This window comes from Parambassis ranga, chromosome 20 (genome assembly GCF_900634625.1).
Source record: "Parambassis ranga chromosome 20, fParRan2.1, whole genome shotgun sequence".
NCBI lineage: Eukaryota > Metazoa > Chordata > Actinopteri > Ambassidae > Parambassis > Parambassis ranga.
Genome location: NC_041040.1, coordinates 16,073,578 through 16,092,652, shown reverse-complemented (window position 1 = coordinate 16,092,652; position 19,075 = coordinate 16,073,578). Strand labels below are relative to the sequence as shown.

Sequence of the window (19,075 nt, the reverse complement as noted above, 5' to 3'; positions counted from 1 at the left end):
ATCCAAGTCCCCTGGAGGAACAGTTGGCCCCCTCTGTAGGGGCGTAATCCCTCTGACAACTGGGCAATAAGGTGGCAACCTTCACCAGCCGGAAGAGGTAACCCCCAGTGCTTAACCCAGACACCGTGGTAATACACCGGGTGCGGCACGCTCTGCCGTAAGAAGACCAGCTGGGTGGCCGAGCACCTATGGAGGCAAACCCATGGCCAGGAACTGAGCCCTCTCAGGGGCCAAGGCACAATGTGCGAGCCCCTGGGGAAAAGGGGTGGAACAGAGTCCCCTGGGCCCGGCACAGGAGATCCCGTCTGGCTGGCAGTTCCCAGTGCTTCCCACAAAGGATGGTCGCTGGGAACCAGGTCATCTGAGGCCAATTCGAGGCCACCAAGATGAGACTCACCTTCTCCACCTGAACTCTATGAAGAGTGGGTGCAGAAGGGTAGAAGGGGGGGAAGGCCGTGTCCACTACCCCGTCTGTGCGTGAGGGGAGGTTGTCCATCCCCAGGAGAGAACAGGAAACAGTCTGCTGTCTCCTGGAGGCAATACAGCACCTGGTATTGCCAGGCGGACCCATCCAAGTACTAACCAGGCCCGACTCTGCTTAGCTCCTGAGATCAGACGAGATCGGGTGGTTCTAGAGTAGTATGGCCGTGAGCTCTTTCTCACCAGCACATGGCAGTTCGGAAGACCCGGCAGGAAATGCTGGAGGGCCAGGTAGCTGCCTTCAGTCGCAGCCCCAGCCAGGGACCCTCCATCGGCCAGAAATACCAGCCTGCCAGGGAGGCGTTCGACGACACCATCTGGCGACGCAGACCCAGCGCATTAGGAGGGCTCCCCGCATCTGCGGCAGGCCCCAGATGCGAAGAGTCTTCCCACCAGCAGAGAGCCCTGCGCATCCTGCGTGTCACCAACACTCTGGCTTGCAGATCCCTCTGGGGGCACATTCCCTGGCCCAAGAGGCGATGCTCACTGGGTGCATATGTAGATGGGCCAAAGGTGCTGTGTGCACTGTGGCTGCCATCAAAACCCAGGAGGCGAAGGCACAACTGCCAGGTCACGGAAGCCCTGAAGTGAAACTAGGACAGGCAATTTCCTAATGGTGGCCTTCTCCCAGGCATCAGGGCTTCTCCAGAGAATTCCTGCCCTGGCATCCAACCACATGCCCAGGAATTCTGTGGACTGGGAGGGCTGCAGCCGGCTCTTTCTTTTGTTGAGGCGCAGACCCAGGCGCTGCAAGTGCTGCAGAAGACGAGCCCTCTGAAGGTCGCACTGGCTCTCCTTTCTCTTCCTTTCGGAGTTAGCACATACCAGCTCATCATCCAGACCTCTGAGCTGGGTGTGACACTCTGCTGTAAGACCAGCTGGGTGGCTAAGCACCCAGTGCATCAGCTGCAGTAACACACCAGATGACAGCCGACAATTACCCAACCGGGAGCCGCCTAGCACGTGACCGCAGCCGCAGCAATATGCTGAACCACTAAAATACAGCTGAAGCAGCCACGGTGAGTAGGCCATACACTGCAGCGATGCACCAGGTAGGCCACAGCTGCAGATTGAATAGCCATGTCCGCACGGCACCGCAAGCACTACACCAGACAGAGCCAGCGTGTGGCCCCGAGCCAACACGTGTAAGCCCCAAGGAGTGTCACCGGCTGTGTTAGCCCACCACCGCAAGCAATACACCAGGGCAGAAATGGAAATGCCAAACGGGGCACAGAACTCGAAGGTCCTGCCATTGAAGGTGAACCTGAGGAATGCCTGCGGTCCTCCTATATTGGGACCTGAAAATAGCGTCCTCCAGGCCGATCGTGGCAAACCAGTCGCCTTGGAGGATAGCCTAATAGACCCCTGGCACCATCACCATTGTCCGGCATGTTAGCTCACGACACCACAAGCAATACACCGGACAGAGCCAGTGGCCCCGAGCCAACACACGCAAGCCCCAGGGAGTGTCACCGAGTGTGTTAGCTCACCACCGTGAGCAATACACCGGGACAGGAGTGGAAATGCCAAATGGTAGGGCACAGAACTCAAGGGTCCTGCCATTGAGGGTGAACCTGCCCGAAAACAAGCGTCCTCCAGGTCGAGTGTGGCAAACCAGTCGCCTTGGAGGACAGCCTGTCAACATTCTGCACCAAAGTGGGCCTCAAAAATCTCCCATCCTTCTTGTGGATGAGAAGTACCCGGAGTAGAACCCAGCTCGCCAATCGCACTGCGCTACTTCTCTTCCTTTTTCCCAGAGAGAAGTGATTACTGCTGCCAGAATCTCCCTGAGCTGAGGGCCTGACCTAATCAGCAGGGGGCGGCATAAAAACTGCAGGCGATAGCCCTGAGTCATGGTGAAAACGATCCAGGGGTCTGCCCCATGGGGGGGTCAAGGCGGGGCTGGGCTCCATAGAACGTCAGGGCCGAGGAGAGGGTTTGGGGCCGACCACGTCTGGCCCTGCTGCGACAGCTGGTATCCAGACACACTCTGAGGTCACCCGGAGCTACCGGGGGCTGCGATGACCCCATTGGTGGAGCTGCTGGGATCCGCTGTCTGTGGCTCTGCTGTTGTATGCCTGACGTCTCCCGAGCGGGCCTCCTGGGCCTGATGCAACATCTCAGTTGCACCTGGCCCAACAGAGCTGATGGCACTACAGGCAGCCTAAGCCGACAGGCCCGATCCTCCGCATCAGTGGCAACCGGGACAGCCAAAGATGGCGCCTCATCACCCAGAGGGAGGCATGGTCCTGCCCATGGCCGCTGCCTGCTCCTTCATCAGCCTACCAGTAATGTTGTGCAGCCGCGTCAGCGCTCAAACTGTTTAGCAAGCTGACACTGGCACAAGGCTGAAATAGCCCCTGTATAGGCCAGTTGTCCATGGACAGCCATGGCTCCATGCATTATAGCGAGCCTGGCCTCCATGGCCCTCCTTTAACAGCACAGACTTGGAGAGTGACATGAACATGACCAGTGCCTGGTCCATGGAAGGACATGGCCCACAGCCGATACTTTCCTGACCATGCACTCGTGCCAACTGCCTACATAGCCCTGTCTACCAATGGCAGGCTTCAGACGGCTTGCCAAACTGCCTTTTTTGCAGCACCACTTCCTCCACATCAGGAAGTAGCAGCACAGCTCTTATTTTTTAGAAGGGGCAGGACACCCGTGTCCTCCTCCTCAAACAGGAAGGGCCCCTCACAAGCTGCTTAGGTGGCAATTCTTTCTGTTAGCTCCAGTGTCCTGGCAGCTCGGGTAACAACTGATTTTGTGGCAGCGGGGAGGTGGCTGCTCCAGCTCATCCTCCATCTGCCGATGACCCACACCCCATGTCTGACACATGAGAGAAGGCGGCAGATATGGAGGCTTTGTATAAGCTGTTAGTGTAGTAGCACCAGTGTGGTTGACAAAACTGTTGTTTCACTTGGAAATAGTTTCTGTATGTCACCGTGTTTTAAAATCAATGAGTTTTTGTCGAGCCTGTCTCTGAAATAGTCATTGAGTTAAGTGTTTACTTCTGTAGGTAAAATAGGTGTTTAACAGCCTATTAAAATTGTAAAATGTTTCATGATGTTCAATCAACTGATCCACACATAAATAGTAGTGTTTTAATGGTACACTCCTTTTACCAAGGAGAAAGTGCTTCATTTTATAATTCAAAGGTAATTCACACTAAGTGAGAGAGAGCTCATTGTCCAAACAGTACCATACTGTATGGTGGATGGGACAGGTCTAGTCCAGATGTGTACAGCATAACTGCGAGCCTAAAACATACATGCAGACTGCATAAGAGTGGAATAAACAGATGATATACATTTACAGCCGGGTACTGTGACAGTATTGTTACATCACTTTATACATTTATTCATTCATTCATATTTATATAAGATGACATTTACAGTAAATCACGAGGGATGGTGTAGTCGGCCATGTTGGGAAGACCAGAAAGCACACAGCAGTTCAGAGCGCTGCAGCTGACGTCCATGTCACAGGCCTGAGACCACTCATTCGTCTCACTGTCATAGTGCTCAACACTAGAGGTGCTGGTGATGCCATCGAAGCCCCCGACAACAAAGAGCCGGTTCTCAAGTACTTCGATGCCAAAGCTGCGGCGGGGGGTCATCATGGAGGACACACTGTGCCAGGTGTTGGTGTGAGGGTTGTAGACCTCAGCGGTCTGCAGACAAGCTGTTCCATCAAAGCCACCAACCTTTGGAGTCAAGGATATGAAGAGAGATGCATCACTTATCAATTCAATTGTCACATAAAAAACTAGCCGCTTTAAACCGCTGATGGAAGCTGGTCACACATTTCTTTCATGCACTTACTGCATAAACATGGTTGTCGTATGCAATGACTCCTACTCCATTGCGTCGGCTAGTCATGGGAGAGATCAGGGTCCACTGGTTGGTCTCTGGGTTGTAGCACTCTGCTGTTTGCAGGTACTCATTCCCGTCAAATCCACCACATATGTAGATCTGAATACAAAAAGGGGTGGCAACAATAAGAAATTGTCATTTTTGTTGGATCAAACTGTCAGCAGCATTTTGTAAACAAATCTTTCTGTTCTCTGTCCCATTGTGTTCCACCCACCTTGCCGCTGAGTGCTGTGCAGCTAGCGTGGCTCCTCTGCTCATGCATGGGTGCAATTTCAAGCCACTGGTTGGTTTCTGGCTGGTAGAACTCAGCACTGCTGAGACGTGTGTGCCCATCATAGCCTCCCATGGCATAGATGCACCCGTTCAGCACAGTCACGCTCACATAAGTGCGGCGATAGTACATCGGTGCCACCTCTTGCCATGTCCGTGTGCTCAGGTCAAACCTGAGCACACTATTGGTGGCTATGAACCCCTGGGCAAAACCACCAACAAAGTAGACATACCCACAGAGGTATGCTGCACCATGATAGGCGCGAGGAACCTGAGAAAGGTTTGTTATGTTCATCCAGTGATTTGCACGGATGTCAAATGCATTGATTGCATTAGTTAGATCCCTGAAGCTGTTCCAGCCTCCAATGGCCAATAGGAGGGCAGAAGGCAGACGAGGCCGACCGAGGATTCTGTCTTTGCATTCGATGACCTCAGAGACCATGGCCTGGCACCTCAAGTTGTCCGTCACCAGCTCATTGGACAGCACATGACTCTGTATGTACTCTGTAGGCATCATGCTCAGCCTGACCTACAACAATACAGAGAATAAAGAGGCTATAACTTAACAGTCTGTGTCAGAATAAATAAAAATACATACAAATCATGGTTCCTAATAAAGAACATCACAATAAATACAACAAGTAAAACAATAAAATAATGGTCAGTTATTTGAAATGCTATTAGCTACCGGAACAAACAAGGTCTTCATTCTCTTCATCGTGGCAGTCAATCAGGATCAGTGGTGCAAAGTAACTAAGTATTTGTACTTTGTTACTGTACTTAAGTAAATTTTTATGTATTTATACTTTACATAAGTAAAGATAATAGTGCATACTTTATACTTTTACTTCATTACATTTTGCAGTTGTTATCTGTACTTTCTACTCCAGTGTTTGTAGTTACTTGTTACATGTGATGAACACAGTGCTGGACTGATGTGAGGTCAGACTCTGCATGGAGGTGGTGTCACGCTGCCAGCTGTGTTTCTATAATGAGCCTCAGTCATGATGCCGGTGCTCTGGCTCAGTTAGCTAACTAGTTAGCTGCTGTCTGCTAACACAGGTCCATCCTTCTACTTTTACTTGAGTATATATTTTGCTGGGTATTTGTACTTTTACTTAAGTACCAAGCTTCCTCCACCTCTTTGAAGTCTTATCTTTGATATATTTTTTTCAATCCTCTCATTACTCTCCTCCCTTCATCTGTCATAGTATCATTATCAGCTTATTGATTGTCTGAGTTGCATTAACCTACACACAAAGCTTATGCAAATAGCCAGCATTACATGTATATGTTCCTAATTAGTTTATGTACTTGTACTACTAATAATAAATTATTATAAATGCTTGTGCCAGCGCCCAGCTTTAACAGGAGGTTTAATAACTTTTGTTTCGTTTTCTTATATTTTCATTTCTTGCTCTTTCATAGGTAGGTTGTCACACCGCAAATGCTCGGTAAGGTTTTGGAAAAGATGATGATTTGCATAATTTCTCCTCCATTTCCAGAGTCACCCAGAAGACCAGCATGCACATGAGCACAATGCGTCACTCAGGTAGTCTGTGTTGCTTTCTATTTATCACTCATCAGAATAGATGATATTGCACCTTCTGGCCTATAAAAGGGTAAAGGATGGCTGTACTGGCCATCATCATGACATGGAGCACATCTAATAACTGATAACCCCCTATTGGGCTGAGGTTGGCTTCAGTCACTGTCTTGAAATAGATTAACCTATAAAGTGAAAAATATAATGTATAATATAAAGTACCTCTGACAAGAGAAGATCTGCGTATCCTTCTCGTTCCTGAGGTTCATGTGTGATCCACCGAATGATGGCCTCAAACACAGCTGCCTCCTGTCTCACATTGAGGTTGTCACGGCTAATAATGTCACTGACATCCTGGGCCGAGAGCTGCAGGAACTCTTCGCCGAAAGCCACTTCCTCAAAGTGACTGAGGACATAGTGGAAAGCCTTGAGGTGCAGTTCAGGGACATGGTAGGTTTTTGTGAACTGCCAGATGCCAACGCAGTTGTATGGGCAGAGTGTCTTTTCAAAAAAGTTGCAGCATATTTGCACCAGCTCCACTAGATTGAGGGAATCAGCTGCCATGAAAAGCCTCCGTGCATTGGACTCTGTCACGTCAACAGAGCCGGTGTATGCAAACTCAATGATGAGCTCCATCATGTCTGAGGATAGGTCAGGGATACTGTAGACTTTATTGTCAGCTTCAGACGAGCGTGTGAAGAGAGCTCTGAAAGACACAGAAAAAGTTCCACAACATTATACACCACTTTTATGCATTTCAGTTTTTAAAATGCTTACTAAAATTAGTCACTAAGTCACTGGTGGATTTATAGGTAACATTATACAACAGTCTAGTTAAAGGTCTAAATCTGATTGCTGTAACATTATCTAATTTACTTATGACTTCTAAACTATACATCAAGTTTAAGTTTAAGATAAAATAAGTTTGAGCCTATAGCGGGAGAAATTACTATAAGATGCATTAATGTCAACATGTCAAACATGTCCTATCATCCAAGTCCCACCTGGGGCCAGCAGATTAAGACACACTTGTTCACTGGTTGTTTTTGTCATGTTCAAACATTAAGGACTGCTGCTGCTTTCTTTATGAGGTCAGGCTGACAACATTTTCCCCAGCAGTTGACTAGTCATCACAACAATATCAGCAAACACACTGAAACACTGTAAGCTATAAAAACAAGATTGCAGTGAATAATCTCCAACACTCACATCATAAACTACAACAAATCCTTGTTTTTAGTTGACTAGTCATCACAACAATATCAGCAAACACACTGAAACACTGTAAGCTATAAAAACAAGATTGCAGTGAATAATCTCCAACACTCACATCATAAACTACAACAAATCCTTGTTTTTGTCAACCTATGTAAAGGTTACTAACACATTCATTTAAAAATGAGATAATCAGTTCACCTGAAGTAAGTGTACTTGGCCAAGATGACTCTGTGGATGGGAAAGTCAACCTCCTCCACTCTGATGACAGCATCGCAGAGCAGCCCCTGCTCACGGAGATCTGTGTACACGTTCATGCTGACTTTGCAGACTTCTTCTGTCAGTGTTTGTTGCCTGTCTCCTCTCAGTATGTAACAGAAGTTCAAAGACACATTGTGAATGGAACCCTTATCATCAAAGCACTTCACATCACCATGGAGACATGTATACACATGTCTCCATGGTGATTTGAAGTTCTTCAAATACTATGACAACAACTACAACTTTATCAGGTGCTCTTAATATAATTTAATGGCAATTATTTGTCAAAGACAGCAGACTGTCTCTTATCACTATTATAACCATTGATATGAAAAATATGTTGATGCTGTACATAAAGGCCTCCAATGAAAAACAGTACCATACTGTATGGTGGATGGGACAGGTCTAGTAATCCAGATGTGTACAGCATGACTGTGAGCCTAAAACATACATGCAGACTGCATAAGAGTGGAAAAAAACAGATGATATACATTTACAGCCAGGTACTGTGACAGTATTGTTACATCACTTTATACATTTATTCATTCATTCATTCATTCATTCATATTTATACAAGATTTACAGTAAATCACGAGGGATGGTGTAGTCGGCCATGTTGGGAAGACCAGAAAGCACACAGCAGTTCAGAGCGCTGCAGCTGACGTCCATGTCACAGGCCTGAGTCCACTCATTCGTCTCGCTGTCATAGTACTCAACACTAGAGATGCTGATGATGCCATTGAAGCCCCCGACAACAAAGAGCCGGTCCTCAAGTACTTCGATGCCAAAGCTGCGGCGGGGGGTCATCATGGAGGACACACTGTGCCAGGTGTTGGTGTGAGGGTTGTAGACCTCAGCGGTCTGCAGACAAGCTGTTCCATCAAAGCCACCAACCTTTGGAGTCAAGGATATGAAGAGAGATGCATCACTTATCAATTCAATTGTCACATAAAAAACTAGCCGCTTTAAACCGCTGATGGAAGCTGGTCACACATTTCTTTCATGCACTTACTGCATAAACATGGTTGTCGTATGCAATGACTCCTACTCCATTGCGCCGGCTGCTCATGGGAGAGATCAGGGTCCACTGGTTGGTCTCTGGGTTGTAGCACTCTGCTGTTTGCAGGTGCTCATTCCCGTTCCATCCACCACATATGTAGATCTGAATACAAAAAGGGGTGGCAACAATAAGAAATTGTCATTTTTGTTGGATCAAACTGTCAGCAGCATTTTGTAAACAAATCTTTCTGTTCTCTATTATGTTCCATTGTGTTCCACCCACCTTGCCGCTGAGTGCTGTGCAGCTGGCGTGGCTCCTCTGCTCATGCATGGGTGCAATTTCAAGCCACTGGTTGGTTTCTGGCTGGTAGAACTCAGCACTGCTGAGACGTGTGTGCCCATCATCGCCTCCCATGGCATAGATGAAGCCGTTCAGCACAGTCACGCTCACATAACTGCGGCAATAGTACATCGGTGCCACCTCTTGCCATGTCCGTGTGCTCAGGTCAAACCTGAGCACACTATTGGTGGCTATGAACCCCTGGGCAAAACCACCAACAAAGTAGACATACCCACCGAGGTATGCTGCACCATGATTGGTGCGAAGAACCTGAGAAAGGTTTGTTATGTATATCCAGTGATTTGCACGGACGTCAAATGCATTAATTACATTAGTTAGATCCCTGAAGCTGTTCCAGCCTCCAATGGCCAATAGGAAGGCAGAAGGCAGACGAGGCCGACTGAGGATTCTGTCTTTGCATTCGATGACCTCAGAGACCATGGCCTGGCACCTCAAGTTGTCCGTCACCAGCTCATTGGACAGCACATGACTCTGTATGTACTCTGTAGGCATAATGCTCAGCCTGACCTACAACAATACAGAGAGTAAAGAGGATATAACTTAACAGTCTGTGTCAGAATAAATAAAAGTACATAAAAATCATGGTTCCTAATAAAGAACAACACAATAAATACAGCAAGTGAAACAATAAAATAATGGTCAGCCGGAACAAAGGAGGTCTTCATTCTCTTCATCATGGCAGCCAGTCAGGATCAGTGGTGGAAAGTAACTAAGTATTTGTACTTTGTTACTGTACTTATGTAATTTTTTATGTATTTATACTTTACATAAGTAAAGATAATAGTGCATACTTTATACTTTTACTTCATTACATTTTGCAGTTGTTATCTGTACTTTCTACTCCAGTGTTTGTAGTTACTTGTTACATGTGATGAACACAGTGCTGGACTGATGTGAGGTCAGACTCTGCATGAAGGTGGTGTCACGCTGCCAGCTGTGTTTCTATAATGAGCCTCAGTCATGATGCCGGTGCTCTGGCTCAGTTAGCTAACTAGTTAGCTGCTGTCTGCTAACACAGGTCCATCCATTCATTTCCACTTCTACTTTTACTTGAGTATATACACTCAACAAAAATATAAACGCAACACTTTTGTTTTTGCTCCCATGTTTCATGAGATGGACTTGAAGATCTAAACTTCATTCCAGATACACAATATTACCATTCCTCTCAAACATTGTTCACAAATCTGTCTAAATGTGTGATAGTGAGCACTTCTGCTTTGCTGAGATAATCCATCCCACCTCACAGGTGTGCCACATCAAGATGCTGATCTGACATCATGATTAGTGCACAGGTGTACCTCAAACTGCCCACAATAAAAGGCCACCCTGAAATGTGCAGTTTTGTCTCACAGCAAAATGCCACAGATGCCACAAGCATTGAGGGAGCGTGCAATTGGCATGCTGACAGCAGGAATGTCAACCAGATCTGTTGCTCGTGCATTGAATGTTCATTTCTCCACCATAAGCCGTCTCCAAAGGCGTTTCAGAGAATATGGCAGTACATCCAACCGGCCTCACAACCGCAGACCACGAGTAACCACACCAGCCCAGGACCTCCACATCCAGCAGGTTCACATCTGAGATCGTCTGAGACCAGCCACTCAGACAGCTGCTGAAACAATTGGTTTGCATAACCAAACAATTTCTGCACAAACTGTCAGAAACCGTCTCAGGGAAGCTCAACTGCATGCTCGTCGTCCTCATCGGGGTCTTAACCTGACTCCAGATTGTCGCCGTAACAGACTTGAGTGGGCAAATGCTCACATTCGATGGCGTCTAGCACGTTGGAGAGGTGTTCTCTTCACGGATGAATCTTGGTTTACATTGTTCAGGGCAGATGGCAGACAGCGTGTGTGGCGTCGTGTGGGTGAGCGCTTTGCTGATGTCAATGTTGTGGATCGAGTGGCCCATGGTGGTGGTGGGGTCATGGTATGGGCAGGCATCTGTTATGGACGAAGAACACAGGTGCATTTTATTGATGGCATTTTGAATGCACAGAGATACCGTGATGAGATCCTGAGGCCCATTGTTGTGCCATACATCCATGTACATCAACTCATGTTTCAGCAAGATAATGCACGGCCCCATGTTGCAAGGATCTGTACACAATTCTTGGAAGCTGAAAATGTCCCAGTTCTTGCATGGCCAGCATACTCACCGGACATGTCACCCATTGAACATGTTTGGGATGTGCTTGACCGGCGTATATGACAGCGTGCACCAGTTCCCACTAATATCCAGCAACTTCGCACAGCCATTGAAGAGGAGTGAACCAACATTCCACAGGCCAAAATAGACAATCTGATAAACTCTATGCGAAGAAGATGTGTTGCACTGCATGAGGCAAATGGTGGTCACACCAGATACTGACTGGTTCTGAGTCCCCAGACCACCAATAAAGCAGAAACAAAATGCACATTTCAGGGTGGCCTTTTATTGTGGGCAGTTTAAGGTACACCTGTGCACTAATCATGATGTCAGATCAGTATCTTGATGTGGCACACCTGTGAGGTGGGATGGATTATCTCAGCAAAGCAGAAGTGCTCACTATCACACATTTAGACAGATTTGTGAACAATGTTTGAGAGGAATGGTAATATTGTGTATCTGGAATGAAGTTTAGATCTTCAAGTCCATCTCATGAAACATGGGAGCAAAAACAAAAGTGTTGCGTTTATATTTTTGTTGAGTGTATTTTGGTGGGTATTTGTACTTTTACTTAAGTACCAAGCTTCCTCCACCTCTTTGAAGTCTTATCTTTTACCCTTTTATAGGCCAAAAGGTGCAATATCTATTCTGATGAGTGATAAATAGAAAGCAACACAGACTACCTGAGTGACGCATTGTGCTCATGTGGCCATCATCATGACATGGAGCACATCTAATAACTGATAACCCTCTATTGGGCTGAGGTTGTCACTGTCTTGAAATAGATTAATCTATAAAGTGAAAGTTATAATGTATAATATAAAGTACCTCTGACAAGAGAAGATCTGCGTATCCTTCTCGTTCCTGAGGTTCATGTGTGATCCACCGAATGATAGCCTCAAACACAGCTGCCTCCTGTCTCACATTGAGGTCGTCACGGCTGATGATGTCATTGACATCCTGGGCCGAGAGCTGCAGGAACTCTTCGCCGAAAGCCACTTCCTCAAAGTGACTGAGGACATAGTGGAAAGCCTTGAGGTGCAGTTCAGGGACGTGGTAGGTTTTTGTGAACTGCCAGATGCCAACGCAGTTGTATGGGCAGAGCGTCTTTTCAAAAAAGTTGCAGCATATTTGCACCAGCTCCACTAGATTGAGGGAATCAGCTGCCATGAAAAGCCTCCATGCATTGGACTCTGTCACGTCAACAGAGCCGGTGTATGCAAACTCAATGATGAGCTCCATCATGTCTGAGGATAGGTCAGGGATACTGTAGACTTTATTGTCAGCTTCAGACGAGCGTGTGAAGAGAGCTCTGAAAGACACAGAAAAAGTTCCACAACATTATACACCACTTTTATGCATTTCAATTTTTAAAACGGATACTAAAATTAGTCACTAAGTCACTGGTGGATTTATAGGTAACATTATACAACAGTCTAGTTAAAGGTCTAAATCTGATTGCTGTAACAGTATCTAATTTACTTATGACTTCTAAACTATACATCAAGTTTAAGTTTAAGATAAAATAAGTTTGAGCCTATAGCGGGAGAAATCACTATTAGATGCTTTAATGTCAACCTGTCAAACATGTCCTATCATCCAAGTCCCACCTGGGGCCAGCAGATTAACACACACTTGTTCACTGGTTGTTTATGTCATGTTCAAACATTAAGGACTGCTGCTGCTTTCTTTATGAGGTCAGGCTGACAACATTTTCCCCAGCAGTTGACTAGTCATCACAACAATATCAGCAAACACACTGAAACACTGTAAGCTATAAAAACAAGATTGCAGTGAATAATCTCCAACACTCACATCATAAACTACAACAAATCCTTGCTTTTGTCTCCCTATGTAAAGGTTACTAACACATTCATTTAAAATTGAGATAATCAGTTTACCTGAAGTAAGTGTACTTGGCCAAGATGACTCTGTGTATGGGAAAGTCAACCTCCTCCACTCTGATGACAGCATCACAGAGCAGCACCTGCTCACGGAGATCTGTGTACACGTTCATGCTGACTTTGCAGACTTCTTCTGTCAGTGTTTGTTGCCTGTCTCCTCTCAGTATGTAACAGAAGTTCAAAGACACACTGTGAATGGAACTTTGTCATCACCATGGAGACATGTGTATACATGTTTACATGTCTCCATGGTGATGTGAAGTATTGGTGGGCAATATTTAAATATTGCCCACCAATACTTCACATCACCATGGAGACATCACATATACATTAGGACAGATCAACCTGTCTCTGGAAACAGGATATGTACCACAGGCTTTTAACCTGCTGTGATCATTCCGATACTTAAAAAACCTTCACTGGACCCGGACGTCTTAGGAAACTACAGACCGATCTCCAACCTCACCTTTATTTCTAAAATACTTGAAAGAGCTGTTGTAAGTCAGCTAAGTGACCACCTGCATAGGAACAGTCTGCTTGATGCTTTCCAGTCTGGATTCAGAGCCCATCACAGCACAGAAACAGCACTGCTTAAAGTCACTAATGACCTCCTCATCGCATGGACTCGTCTCTGTACTCATTCTACTGGATCTCAGTGCTGCCTTTGCCACAGTAGATCATCGTATCCTGCTACACAGATTAGAATGCGAGATTAGGATTACAGGAACAGCACTGCGCTGGTTTAACTCATATTTATCTGATAGATTTCATGTTGTTCATGTTAATGATGTTTCCTCCTCGCCTACAAGGGTTAATCACGGTGTTCCACAGGGTTCCGTGCTCGGACCCATCTTGTTCACCCTCTACATGCTCCCTCTAGGAAACATCTTCCAGAAGCACGGCATAAACTTTCATTGTTATGCTGATGATACCCAGCTGTATTTATCCATGAAGCCTGAAGAAACGGAGCCACTAGTCAGACTACAGGTATGTCTAAAGGACATAAGGGACTGGATGACCTCCAACTTTTTACTTTTTACTCTATTAAACTCAGACAAGACAAGACAAGACATCTCAGAACTAGATTATCAGATAATACTTTTTCTCTGGATGGAATTACTTTGGCCTCCAGTACGACTGTGAGGAACCTCCGAGTTATCATCAAGACATGTCGTTTGTCTCTCATATTAAACAGGTCTCCAAGACCGCTTTCTTTAACCTGCGTAATATTGCTAAGATCAGGAGCATCCTCTCTCAGAGTGATGCTGAAAAGCTCATCCATGCTTTTGTCACTTCAAGACTGGACTACTGCAACTCATTATTGTCTGGATGCCCACATCAACAGTCTGCAGCTGATCCAGAACGCAGCAGCTAGAGTTCTGACAGGAAGCAGCCAAAGGGATCATATCTCTCCTGTTCTAGCGTCTCTTCACTGGCTCAAATGGACTCAAGAATACACTTCAAGATCCTTCTTCTAACCTACAAGGCTGTACATGGACTTGCTCCATAATATCTGCAGGACCTGATTGGACCATATGTTCCTAATAGGACACTCAGAGTGCAGGTTTACTTGTAGTTCCTAGGATTCATAAAAGTAGAATGGGAGGACGAGCTTTTAGCTATCAGGCACCGCTACTATGGAACCAGTTACCAATCTGGGTCCGAGAGGCAGACACTGCCTCCACCTTTAAGACTAGACTTAAAACTTTTCTGTTTAGTAAGGCGTACAGTTAGCCTTAGACCTAGTGTGTAGGGCTGGTAGGTATAGTTACAGTCGCCTCAGCCACAGGTAGAACAGGTGTCATAGGCCGATAAAATCTTAACTTTGCTGCTCTAGGCCTACGCTGTCGGGGGGCACAAACACGACCCACTGAGCAGTTCCCTCTTACCCTCTGACCTCTCCTCTACTCTCCTTAGTCTGGCTCATACTGGTAATATCGTCTCATAATCTGTGTTTACTGTCTTCCTCGTAGTTTTGTGCCTCGCTCTCGCTCTCTCTCTTTGCAGGTCTCAAGACCTGCATACTGACCTGCAGTCCGGCCTCTGATCTCTCCTGTGCTCATCGACTTCATCAGCCCCTGCTGCTCATCTTTGCTTTAATTACTATCAAATTACTATTACTACTTATGGACTGACGATATATATAGATATCCATTATAATATAATCACTGTTTCATCTTGCTGTCATGTTTGCTCTGTACTGTATCATATTTGCTGCATGTTTGCTCCTTTCTCGCTCTCTCTCTCTCTCTCTCTCTCTCTCCTTCATCCTCTCTGTCCTGTCTCCGCTTTCTTCTCCTCCTCTACACGGCCGACTGGCAGCAGGAAGGTTCTTCCTTAAGAAACGGGTCCTGCTCGAGGTTTAAGGGAGTTTTTCCTTGCCAGTGCTCTTAAGGGGGTTTAGGCTCTGGGTCTCTGTGAAGCGCTTTGAGACAATTTCTGATTGTAAAATGTGCTATATAAATAAAACTGAATTGAATTGAATTGAATTGTCCAGAAGTTCTACTCCTGGAAACTATTTAACCATTTCTTGTCTCTTTAGTGGCCAAAGTTTTATAGTATTAAGATGTCACATGTGTACACATAGCTGATTTTACATGTTTAGTAATTGTAGAGTAAGGGTCATTTGAGTTTAGAAATTATTCGTGCATCCCACACTGTTATAAAGGCCACTTGTAATTTGGTGGCAGTGTAAATGACCTTCATTATGTTTTGTTTTATTGAATTTTGTTATTATTATTGGGTATTATTTGTCATTATTTATGGGCAATCAAGCTTTATTTTGAAATGTGTGCTTTTATTTTGAAGGACTGTGCCTTTGAAGTACGGAGTAAGGAATTATTGGCTAGTTTGTATTTTGTGTGTGTTTTTTTTTGTTAGAACCTGGCTGATGAGGCAGTTTTTGTTAAACTAAGGAAAAAATTGTACAAATAAAGCAACAAGTAAAACATCAGTTATGGAGTTGGGACTGTGATTCGGGTGGGATACTACACTCATTCATCATGAAATTAGTAAAAATGACATAAACTGCTATATTGTTGCAACCCAGCTAGCGTAAGGTTCTCCCTTTGTTTAAAAGCTAAGCTAAGCTATGAACAAACCAAAATATTACTGTGTACTTTGTTAGCTAGACATTTAGCAACCTTAGTTAGCAGTTTAGCTATGTGGGTAGCTAGCTAATTAGAGTTTAATATACTTATTACTTACTCAATTTTATAACTCATGCTCCTTATAAGTAGCATGAGCTCCTTATATCCTCATAATCCTTATAAGTTGGAGCAGGTTGGCTTCCATTCAGATTGACTTGGTATGAATCTGTTCTGTGGATAATTCGCTGTGTTCCTGTTATGAATGGTGTGTTTAGCTGAAGACTACTTGCAGCAGACATTCAGTAACAGCCCCGTCTTGTTTGCCGCCTGGCTGTTGAGCCCACTTCGTTAGTCAAAGTCAGTCGTACTCATTAGCTTCTCTGACCCCGCCGTTCGCTGTGGCTGCTGCACAGGAGTACACTCCGTTCTGTAGCAACAGCACTGCACACTGTGCTAAACTTATTGTGGTATATATGCAGAGTCATTTGTATGGATGCACTCAGTGAGATAGTTAATCTGTAAGCGCCTGCCGGAGAAAGCAATTAACCTCAGCGACCACCGGGGGAGTTGATATGGGGGAGAGAGAGCATCTCCCTGCTGCTTAAATATACACCGGAGGGGCTCACACCGCTCACATTTAGCCAACCTATTATTCATCATCGCCGCTTTAAACGGCCTCTTCATGAAGACAGGACTCACTCCCTTTTACACTGACATGTGTACTGTAGACACACACACACACACACACACACACACACACACTCTGTCTGACTGATCCCCATGGCTCTGGAGTTTCACATTGCCCTTGACGCAGAGATGAATAAGGTCAGCTAAAGAACAAGAAAATTAAATGCTGCATTCCTGGTGATCAGGGAATTTAGCAGAGGGAAACTATGCAGACTCCATGCCAAGTCTGGAAAAGGGAGATAGAGAAAGGTCCAGCCTGAGTATTTTCAATGCCAGGACAGGTTTGGCCTGGCCAAAGTATCCAGTGAAAAGTTTCACTAATGCTTTATTAGATTGACTTCTCTGCTCAGTGACGTTATAAAATCTCAAACATGTAAAGGGCTCAGTGGTCGACTTCTTCCTGCCCGTCAGAGCGATAAACTTTTTCACAGCCTGTGCTGTTCAATATGAGTCTGACTGTGTGTTTGTGCGCCACCCTGACCTGCCAGCTCATTCCCTCATGCATCAGTAACCTCTCTAATGAGGAGAGAAACACCGGCGCAGATGGACGGAGGAGGAGGAGGAGGAAGAGGAGGAGGAGGAGGGGATGTGCAAAAGAGGGGGATGATGGAGGATTGGTGATGAAATGAGCTGAAAGACGTGGTTGCAGTAGATTCCTGTTAGTGTGCAGGAACATTTAAACAAGTCACGTATTAGATGTTTTAGTTTGGACGAAGTTTTCTCAGAGCGAGCAGAGAAACATCAGAATTTGCATTTAAATTTCAATCAGACACATTTTAGCACCACAACTCTGTCCAGTTTTACACAAATAAGAGCAAATGGTTCATAACAACAATGCTATAATCTCAAAGATCAGCATGCTAATCTCTGAGATTCCAACAAACAATTAAATACTTATATCTCTGCTAGAAATGGTGGAAGAGACACAATTAGTGACATTAGTGACATTAGCAGCTTAGCTCTGGTAATTGTTAATCTGACTAGATGGATCGTAACATTTTGCCATAATTGACACATACTAATGTAAACTCAGGGCATGGCAGCAAATCAGAAAGCTAAAACCTCTGATTTTAAAACATGGACTGACACCATGATGTAAGGTTAGGAGTTGTTGGGATACTTTGTGCTGTACAGAAGAGTTTCAGCTGTAACACGTTGCCTCCAGAATGCAGTGTGGGATTAAAGTCAGATTAAAGTTAGACGGTTTGATGTGATGACCTCCCAGAAGAACCCATCAATGTGGATTTGAAACTAAAGAAATAATTGCTACAAATTTTCTTCACAACTCATAAATCTATTGCTGTCTTTAAGACTCTGTGGAGGTTTAGCAGCATCAAACCTGACCACATGGTCTAAACATTTCCCTGTAGACAGGAGACCTTGGCTCTTACAGTAACATCCGCTTCTGATTAAAGCAAGCCTGTCTCTGTCTTTGTCCTTTTTAAGTCAACATCTGAGCAGACGGGGGCCAGGTCTGGGTTGGGGGGAGGGTGTTCACCTCCACCGCAAATCACTGCGACTGATGTCTGTTAAAGTGACGCCGTCTATTTCAGCACATAATGCACATACAGAGCCATGAGAGATGTCTGTTGTGTTAGAGGGACTCGCATGCCGTCAACTGTTTGAGTGAACTCCAAACACAGCAAACCCCTCAGAAAGCAAATAAACTCACAACAGATGTGTTGTGGTGATGAGGGATGTCTCTCTGTTTAGCCACAGACGCGCTGGCATGCGAGCTCGCAGCCCATCAGAATGCACGCCACCTTTCCTGGTGTTAGTTACAACAATATGAAATGAATTCCAAAATAGTTTGGGTTGATTGAGCCAATTTATGATGCCTGTGGCATCCCACTTTTTTCTGTTTTAGACGCAGCTTCATACCATTTTCTGTTCAGCAGCTCTGCAGTTTTACTTCACCACAGAGTGATCTGCAGCCTCTGCAGCCAGGGTAAGCTATTCTAGTGGAAGTGCCAAAACTGCAGTTCCTCAAATTGCCACATGTGGGTGGAAATTCCAATGACCTCCTTGTTGCTCCAAATCCACCTTAGCAGCAGAAAAAAGCATGTAATTTTTCATTGCAGCAGTATGATGGATACATTTAGCAACTTTAAAAACACATTTATTCTGGCTATGCACACAACTCCAAAATGACATATGAAACAATGATGGAACCATGGCATTTGCTAACATGCTAGCTAAACCTTTGAGGTCCTATAGGTCCTATCCTGCTGTGT

General features: G+C 45.4%; 2 protein-coding genes and 1 pseudogene across 2 annotated transcripts; all 3 read right to left on the bottom strand.

Moving 5' to 3' along the window:
• Window positions 1–536: 536 nt before the first annotated feature.
• On the bottom strand, window positions 537–653 carry LOC114453646 (uncharacterized; annotated as a pseudogene).
• A 3,236-nt stretch (window positions 654–3,889) lies between these two features.
• Window positions 3,890–7,706, bottom strand: LOC114453593 (kelch-like protein 10; the record flags this gene model as incomplete). Its single annotated transcript, XM_028433545.1, has 5 exons — window positions 7,591–7,706; window positions 6,397–6,880; window positions 4,573–5,157; window positions 4,308–4,457; window positions 3,890–4,189 (listed from the first exon to the last, which is right to left on the bottom strand). Coding segments are annotated over exons 1-5 (1,635 nt in total), but the record flags the coding sequence as incomplete, so codon positions are not given.
• Window positions 7,707–8,244: 538 nt separating this feature from the next.
• On the bottom strand, window positions 8,245–12,433 carry LOC114453410 (kelch-like protein 10; the record flags this gene model as incomplete). The annotated part of the gene is made up of 4 exons (XM_028433299.1): window positions 11,990–12,433; window positions 8,933–9,517; window positions 8,663–8,812; window positions 8,245–8,544 (listed from the first exon to the last, which is right to left on the bottom strand). Coding segments are annotated over exons 1-4 (1,452 nt in total), but the record flags the coding sequence as incomplete, so codon positions are not given.
• Window positions 12,434–19,075: the final 6,642 nt, after the last annotated feature.